The sequence below is a fragment of the Phacochoerus africanus genome, chromosome 16, assembly GCF_016906955.1.
Source record: "Phacochoerus africanus isolate WHEZ1 chromosome 16, ROS_Pafr_v1, whole genome shotgun sequence".
Lineage (NCBI taxonomy): Eukaryota > Metazoa > Chordata > Mammalia > Artiodactyla > Suidae > Phacochoerus > Phacochoerus africanus.
The window spans coordinates 18,880,079-18,889,246 of record NC_062559.1 but is presented as its reverse complement, the minus strand read 5'-3'; the positions used below and the strand labels follow the sequence as shown (position 1 = coordinate 18,889,246).

General features: G+C 44.4%; 1 protein-coding gene across 3 annotated transcripts in view; it reads right to left on the bottom strand.

The window, feature by feature from the left end:
* Positions 1 to 257: 257 nt before the first annotated feature.
* Positions 258 to 9,168, bottom strand: part of UBE2H (ubiquitin conjugating enzyme E2 H) — a 115,180-nt gene continuing 106,269 nt past the window's right edge. For all 3 annotated transcript variants that reach the window (XM_047763723.1, XM_047763722.1, XM_047763724.1), the window contains one exon: positions 258 to 4,553. In XM_047763723.1, the coding sequence (XP_047619679.1) occupies positions 4,429 to 4,553 (125 nt within the window). In that variant the 3' untranslated portion in view covers positions 258 to 4,428. The remainder of the gene's footprint in view (positions 4,554 to 9,168) is intronic.

The following is a 9,168-nucleotide window of genomic DNA, read 5'->3' as shown; positions in this document are numbered from 1 at the left end:
GTAGGTTAAGGATCCAGCGTTGCCGTGAGCTGTGGTGTAGGTTGCAGACACGGCTTGGGTCTGACGTTGCTGTGGCTGTGGTGTAGGCTGGCGGCTACAAGCTCCCATTAGACCCCTAACCTGGGTGGGAACCTCCAAGTGCCGCCGGTGCGGTCCTAAAAAAGGATAAAAAAAAAAAGCGCCAGGTGAACAGGGAGGGTGAAAAATAGGGCTTAGTAATCATGGGAGCTCTTATTGATCAAGGTCCAGACATTTGCCAAGGTATATACACATTTTATTTAAAAAAGTTTACAGTTTTCATTATACACAACTATTAAGAGGTTATAGTCAGAGGAGGCATTTGTCTTGTTGACAGAAGTGCCCACTAGATCATCACAATGCAAGGGAAAAGGTGGAAGGGAGGAGAGAGGGCAAGGAAAAAATAAGTGATAAAAAGCTTAGATTTCAATTAAGGGCTGGTAAATCCCTTTTATCTCTTCAAGTATCACACAATATGTACCAAATACAATCAGTAAATAAAGGCCATTTCTTCCCAAGCCCACAGCCAAGACGGGTATTTGCTGAATTCAGAGTCCTGGCCCTTCCTCAGGTGAGTGGAGAACCTGCACACCCAAGGGCTTCCTCCCCCTTCCCCAAGAGACCTCACCCCATCCAGACCCTAATGGAATCGCCAAGGTGTTCAGTGGCCAGAGGAAATATGCACATGGATTCAGAAGTCCAAAGAAACACAGGTCTTTGAGCCCAGTCAGAAATGATTTGATTTCAGTCAACAAGACCGAGAACCCAGTCAGGAAGTTGGTGAGAGGAATAATACTCTTACTAATTTTTGTTAATGGCTTTCACTTTTCTAATTGAGTCCCTAGAACACAGAAGGGTCACATGCCTTTTAAAATCAAACACTAGTTCTCAGGAACTTGGTGTCAAACAACTTCACCACGGAGGCTAGCAGAGGATCTGTCTTTCATGATTCTCAGCCATCCCGACAGGAGGCCTAATAAAAAAACAAGTGCCAGGCCAAGGCCAACTAGGGCTTCAGGGAGCCTTTTGCGGGAAAAATTCCATTGAGGGGAGACACTCTTCTGGAGCTTAGGTCAGCCAGTTGGCAATTAGAACAGCTTTTGAAGTGGAAGAAAACCGTTAGGTACCGGAGAGATACGTGGCAACTTCTGCTAACTATCTCACTGGTATAAAACGCTGGTTGAAACTGTACAGTAAGCTTAAGGAGGGAGGTGCCATTGGAGGCAAAGAGCAAAAATGCCAGGGTCTAGGTGGCTATCATAAACGCAACCCACGAGGCCCCGGTGCTGGGGCAGCGGGCGGGCAGTGGATCACATGCTGCTGTGGTGCAGCCGTCTTGCTTGTTGGTGTTTGGCAAGAGGTGGAGCTCAGTCATTTGAACAGGGGCAGAGAAGGGCTTGTGCTGATGAGCCAAAAGGTAAGGTTTCAACAAGGATGAGTATTAGAAGGGAAGGGGAGGGCCACAGGCGGACGCAGCCCTGACCTACCACCACCTTCAGAGACAACAATGTTCAGCTTTGCTGACGGGCTCTGGATACTTCTCTGAAAGCTATGATGGGACAACCTGGAAAAGCTTTTGATGTTGTGCTACCCTCTGCTTCAGACCCACTCCAGCATCTATTATGGAGGGCCCGAGAGTCCCGAGTCACAGCCAGGCCTTCTTCCAGCTTCCTTTCCTACTCCTACCTTTCTCAGGCACAGGGAAGGGACAGAAAGTTGGTGTAAGAAGGGATTCTGTTTAACGTATCCAAAGTCAGTTTCCCAGTGGAGAGGAAAAAGCTCCACACAGAGCCAAAAACACGCACAGGACCAAGGTGAGTGCCCAGAAAGGCTAGACTTGGACAGAACGAGAGGGTCCAGCGGGATGTGGCCAGCAATTCCCGGAGCGTCCAGGGCTCACAGAGAAGCCTAATCGTGCCTTCATCACACAGACCTGCATGGGTTCACACATGTGCACACACACTTGCATCCACACTCAGATCTGCTTCTTGGCCCTTAAATCCTCCCCCAAGAAATCTTTATTTGGAAATTCTGCACCACTGGGTTCCTAGTGCTGGAGCTCTCGATCGGCAGGCAAGCTGATGTTTTTTGCTAGAGAAACACGGATTTAGTTAGGGAGCAGAGCGGGGGCACTGCTCACATCCCTTCCCTAAACTTGGTTCTCCTAGGTTTTTGGTTTTTTGATAAGATTAAAAGCAATTATTATCTGGACATTATTTTTTTTGGAAAGGTAATTAGAACACTATTGTTTATACGATATTGAAAAAATACAATTTTTTATTGTTTGAACTCAAGTCACCACCCAGCACTTTAAGCCTACCCTACGTCGCACCTACAAGTAACAGCTATAGCACAAGCAAACTGCTAATTCAGCAGGTAAGCAAGTTAGACAGTGCCAGCAGAGACCCTCCCTCCCCCAAAGTAATGAGAAGACAACGTGCTAGATAAGAGTTAAAGTACACCATTACATGTTAAATAGTTAATACTACCCTTCCAACAAGCCACAAATGCTAGATAGATAACTCAGTACGGTGAACTAACCACAGCCCTACATAACTGCACTTTTAATTTTTTTAAAAAAGAAAACCTTTGCTTCATGCCCGTAATTAACATAAAATAAGTAAATTCTTTGCTTTTTATTTAGGAAAATAATCATGCTAAAAGCAAGTTGTACTTTATATAGATTTTTCAAAGAAAAGATTGATTGTGCTTTTTGAATTAAAAAAAAAGATATCTTCCAACCTCATTGACTCAAATCTTGTGGAATACAGCTCTTCTAAACTAAAGACACACATTGGAAAGAGAAATTAAATTATCCTCGTGGGACATTCAAAAATCATCTTTAGAAGATCTTAGGATTGGCTAATTCTGCTGTTGTCCTATTGGTTGTGGCAAAAAACAAACAAACAAAAAAACCCCACACAGCTACTGTCTGAAGTTCTCCAAATTCAGCAGGCCAACACTTTCTGAAAGAAACCCTGCCAGCAACCTGGACATATGGGTAGCTGAGTAAACATTTGATTAGCAGGCATTTAAACTGTCTGATTTCCTCTTAACATATATGAGAGAAAATTTTCTTCTTTCAAAACCTGTTCTACTACGTCCTATTTCTGAATCCCTTCCTCCTATTCAGTCTCACTCTGAAAAAAAAGCTGTGTTTGTTTTTCCCATGTAGAGTCACTTTGGGCACAAGAACCTTATTTGTTCCAATTATTACTCGTTTTAAATTTAGAATGTGTGCTGGGTCTGAAATACCCATTTCCCACTCCCACAAGCAGACGATGACCAAGCTGCTGCCAAGAGCAGCAGCAGAAGGGAAAACAAAACGAAAACATGAATGAGAGTACCCAGGAGGGACAGCCACCAGAAGGGTCTTCTTCCCGAGTCTAATGGTCCACTGAGCGGCTGTCCGAGGAGGAGGCCATCTCTTGGTAGGTGAAGATTAAATCTGCAACCTGTCTAAGCACAATTCACACACACACACCAAAACAAAAACAAAACAAAAACAAACCCAAACCCACAACCACCCTCAAACTTAAAGCTCTCAGTCCAGGGCAGCGGTCTCAAAGTGGCCAACAAGAGGGCGAGGATGTGACTCTGCAGGTGTCGGATGAGAGGAAACATCTTCCCAGTCACTTTTCTCCTGTCCTGTTCTCTCAAAAAAGGTCTGGATTACAAGGTCTACCCCCAAGAAAAAGAATCAGATTCAGAAAACATTTCCAAAAGGTCTTCCAAAGCAAACACTTGTGGCTGCAGGGCCTGGTAGCGAGAAGGGCAGGAATCTACATATAAAAATGTACTTAAAATCCAAGTCAAAAAAATTGTTTTAAGTTTCAATACTCCAATTAGCTCCCTGTTTTATACCGTTACTCCACAGAAATGGGGTCACCTACGATGCCCAGGAAGGAGCAGCTCTGATGCTGACGTGGCTCGCTCTAAACGCTCCCACAGCAGGCCTTTTCCTCTCCAATTTTTTCCTTTCCATTTTGAAAAAGCACTATTCTATCTTCACGTCCAAGAGTTGGTTGGTTTGGTTTGTTTCTTTGGAACCATCAATAAAAGCAACTTTTTCCTGTTATTTTTACTCATGTCTATCTATCAGAGCGGCTATTTCTTTTGACAGTTCAGTAGCACGGAGGCTGACTTGGCCAAATGGACTTATGAATGCATGCATTCAGACCGCATATTGCTACCAAAATGGAATGTGGGAATATGCTATGCACCTCAGGTTGAGAAATGACCAAGAAATCAAGATCTAAAGGGTGATATATAATATATATATATCAATGCTATTATTCATAAAAACCTTGTTTAGTAATAAAAAAATTGCTTTGTTTAAATATGAATATTATAGTCTGCTTCTCATGGTTAGGAAATAATAGTCTTTCTGGAAAGCAGGTGCTTTTTCTACTACAACTCCATATCCTGGGCCTCATCTTCCGAAAAGTCAGACATAGAGCTCTCCGATGAGCTGTCTCCGGTGCCTTCTTCCTGCTCTTTCAGTGCCTCCTCCGTTGCATATTTCTGGATGTACTCTGCACAGGCGATGGGGATAAAGAAAACACGGGGTAGTTAGTAGAGGCAGGCCTGTGCTGCAGCAACCCCAAAGCTACCAAGTCCCAGAGAAGTTCAAGCTTTCCCCGTGCAGGAGGGGCGGGGACAACAGACAATGGCAAAGACGACAGTTATGACAGTCATTAGAGCTGAGGGGACACCTGCACAGGGAGACGTCTTCAGAGTTTATAAGCTTTGCCCCCTTAGTAAGAGAGGCAAAGCTGAACACGTGATTTGCAGGGGAATAAATACATTGCATCATCATCCCTGACCTGCCGTGGGCCAGCACCTCCCGCCCACGTGGATGCATATGAGACAGCTGACCACTCAGGGCTTTGGCTGTAAGGCTCAGGAAAGCCAGGACGGCGTCTGGGCTTAGTCAGCACCCAGGTCTCCAGCCAGGTCACCCTCTCCCTCTTTCCTTGTTGCCCTCTGATATGGCTGTACTCCTCTAAACTTGATGGACTGGGGAAATGCAAACCTCACACTTTTTTTTTTTTTTTTTACTTTCTATGTTTTTTGTTTGTTTGCTTTTGGTCACGCCTGCAGCATGGGGAAGTTCCCAGGCCAGAGACTGAACCTGTGCCACAGCAGCAATCCAGGCTGCTGCAGTGACAATGCCGATTCTTAACCCACTGTGCCACAAGGGAACTTCACTTTCTATGTTAATAAAACCATCCACCCCCTAGATAGAACAGGAGTAGTTATGATTCCACAAGTAATTTATAAGGAAATACCCCATCATTTTTAGATTTGCAGTTATATAATTACAGTCAGCCTAAATCTATTATTTTAGGAATAGATTGTAGTCTAAACAGAGCTTGCCTGTCAGGTTTCTGAAGCATCTGGTAAAAACGGTCTCTCAATCTGCTCAGGAATGAGCTGCTACCTGGGGACACAGCTAGCCTGAGTGACTTTATCACCTACTAATATATTTTTACCTGAAGATTTATGCTGCTATAGGCTAGGCTGAATCTGCTAGCTGAAAAACAATTTTTAGGAACTGCTGAACAATTAAGTTTGATTCTAAAAGTTCTAGGTGCAGGTGGTTTTCAAGTAAATAGCCTACACACAATATGAAAAAGGACAGAATCCTTTCCAGAAAAACACATTCTCACATCCTTATGCTTTGTTTTTTCTTCTATGGAGTTGCAGGGACTAAAAGAGAAGGCAAATGGACCAAGTCTGAATGATTCAGTGAAAGGCCAACTAAGAATATTCTTAACAGTTTCAAAGGATTGTTGGGGTTTTTTTGTGTTTTTTGTCTTTTGTCTTTCTAGGGCCACACCCACGGCATATGGAGGTTCCCAGGCTAGGGGTCCAATTGGAGCTGTTGCTGCCAGCCTACGCCAGAGCCACAGTAACGCCAATCCAAGCTGCGTCTGTGACCTATATACCACAGTTCATGGCAATGCCGGATCCTTGACCCACTGAGTGAGGCCAGGGATTGAACCTGCAACCTCATGGTTCCTACTCAGATTCGTTTCCACTGCACCACAATGGGAACTCCCTTAAAGAGTTCCCTTAAAGGAAGAAAGAAAGAAAAAGAAGAGTATGTGACAGTGGTCATATGTGGCCACATCTGGGCCTTCACAGAAAAAGTTTGCAAGCTTCTGACTTACACTCCTACAAATCCATTATAATGAAATTTTATGCTGAGATAAAGAGATTTCAAAGCCCCTGGTTAGGCAGGAATTTACCTTAGTTTATTTTTATTTTTTGCTTTTTAGGGCTGCACATGCGGCATATTCCCAGGCTAGGGGCCTACACCACAGCCACAGCAATGCAGGATTCTTAACCCACTGAGCGAGGCCAGGGATCAAACCTGCAACCTCATGGTTCCTAGTTGGATTTGTTTCTGCTGTGCCAGGAGGGGAACTCCCAATTTACTTTTTTAGAGAGAAATATCTACTAAAGTCTTAAAAAATTTATTTTTATTCTCCAATGGGTTGGATACTTTGTTTCCTCCTTTGCAGAAAGAAGCTGCTGCACTTTGACGTTGTTCTTGGACACGAATTTGATACTCTCAGCCTTCTTGAGTATATTCAAGGAGAACAACGGGTATTAAATGCTTACTAGGACAAGGCCTTTCAGGAGACAGAAAAATGAAGAGCAAGGTCACTAATGAGCAGGAGACATAGATAAAGATAAATGCAGTCAGGGGCTAAGTGCCATCAGAGGGAAGCAGGAGGAAGGGACTGTGGCCCCCGAGCCAGGAAGGCAGTATCTGCACTGACCCTTGGAGCAGCTGTCAGCTGCAGTGTAGGAGATGCCACTCCAGGGGAAAGGCAGAGCCTTTCTAAAAGCACAGGGGAGAAGGCAGTGGCTAGGATGTTAAAACCCAACATTAAGAGGGAACGACATTGGTTTTCTTTAAGAAAATTTGTAAACGAGCTATCATGGAAAAGGTAAGAATCATTTAAGAAAAAAGAAAAAAAAAGACAATTTGAGGCCAATAAGGCAAAACGCACAGGTTTTGCTATAGTTGGATAGTGGGTACATAATTAAGGTATTTTTCTCTGTTTTTTTTTGTAGGGTTGAAAACTCTCCCTGATGAACTGAGTTGGGTTTCTGAAACTCATCCAATTTGCGTGTCACATACTGATGCATTTAGAGGAATAAAGGCAAAGATGTAGATCACACACAGTAACACAGCTCTGAATGGCAGGATACGATTCCACTCAGGCGAGGTTTCTGAGCAGGGAAGTGACCTATCTTCAGACAGCTCCAAGGGTGCCCCATCCTAGAGACACATCCAATAACACGGCACTGACGTAACGTGACTGATGGCTGACATTCACAGTAAGAAAGGTTACATACGCTGACCTCTCATGCTAGGCATGGAAGTCACCTACTTGGAGGGGATTATCTAAAGCTATAAGGGGTGAATATCCTCCCTAATGGGTGGGGGAGAAAGAGAGGGGCAGAAGGACTGACATCTTATGAGAATGATTACGTTGGAAAGAGAAAAGTTCACAGAGCTCGAGGAAAATGGCTCCTGAGAAAAGTCCAAACGATTAGGAAGAGAGGAGGTGACAGATTCGGTAGAGGAGGGGACACAAACTGACTTCAGGAGTTTAAGGCAAGGGGAGCGAGAAGTGAGAAAATTGAAGGAAACTGCAAGCCTCCTAAAGGAGCCCAGAGGAGCCGACAGGGACTTCTGACATGGGGACACCCGACAGACTGGGGGTGTGGGGGAGACAGGTGGAGGCGGACGACCAATAGGGCCAGGAGGAAGGGGAAAATGAAGAACAAGATCACAGACTGACAAGGGAACGGAGTCTGAGAGAGAAGACAGGATCTCCTATTTCCTTTAGGGGGAAACATAGAAAAGACGGGGTGGGGGACACGGACACACACACACACACACACACACACACACAAAGGCAGAGTAGGAAGCTGGGGTGAGCTCAGGTCTGCAGCCACGCTCTCCTCATGTTACTAAGGAAGACTGATAGCCAATACCAATGTTCTAGAAATCCAGAGCCCCCAAGCTAGAGCTGTCATTGCAAGATAAAAACGTAGGTTGGGTTCCCTTTGCAACTGAACCACAGCAGGTATGTACTAAAACAAGAATAGCGTTAAACAGTGAAGCATAACGAGTCTAAGAACTAAAAAATATGTTCTGCACCAAGATATCTGTGGGTTGTAGACACGACTATGTGATTCTATGTCAAAATTTTCTTAAAGTCTCATAACAGAATTTTATCTGGCTGGAAATGACCACCTTTTTCTTGAAATTCATGTTTCTTTGGTTATGTCAATATTTCACTACAGAGATTAGATATTAATTTGCAAAGCACCTGAGACCCTACGTAAATTAACTGGAGTAGATTTATTTTTACTTTATCTCAACAAAAGTACCAAAATATATCCTGAGACCAGGGATGAATGAGAAAATGAAGGAAAGGAAAACGACTCTTCAACAAATAACCCCAAATGCTCCCATTTGTCTCATTATCTTCACAGTTAAAAGTGAAGACCCATGTACTCTGGGTTCTCATCCCTCATGTCTACTGTCAGCTCCTGCAAAGGGACTCAGAGGGGCTGTATGCTCTGCCAGACACTCACGTTCTGAACTGCTATGCAGAGGAACCAGTCATACTAAAAATTGGGGTAATACCAATGCCTGCCATTTATTAAGCAAAGCAGGCTTGTTTTCATGGACTTTGATTTCTTCTCCTTCCTGGTGGAACTTTATGCACCTAGATTTTTCACTATGAAAATTCTCAAATATATACAGAGGTTAAAAAAAAAAAAGGTCGGAGTTCCCGTTGTGGCGCAGTGGTTAACGAATCCGACTAGGAACCATGAGGTTGCGGGTTCGGTCCCTGCCCCTGCTCAGTGGGTTAACGATCCGGCGTTGCCGTGAGCTGTGGTGTAGGTTGCAGACGAGGCTCGGATCCCGAGTTGCTGTGGCTCTGGCGTAGGCCGGTGGCTACAGCTCCGATTCAACCCCTAGCCTGGGAACCTCCATATGCCGCGGGAGCAGCCCAAAGAAATAGCAGAAAGACAAAAAAAAAAAAAGGTCAACGCGATGAATGGTCGTAACCCCAAGCGTAGCTTTAGAGGTTTCTGACCAACCGACCACATTTT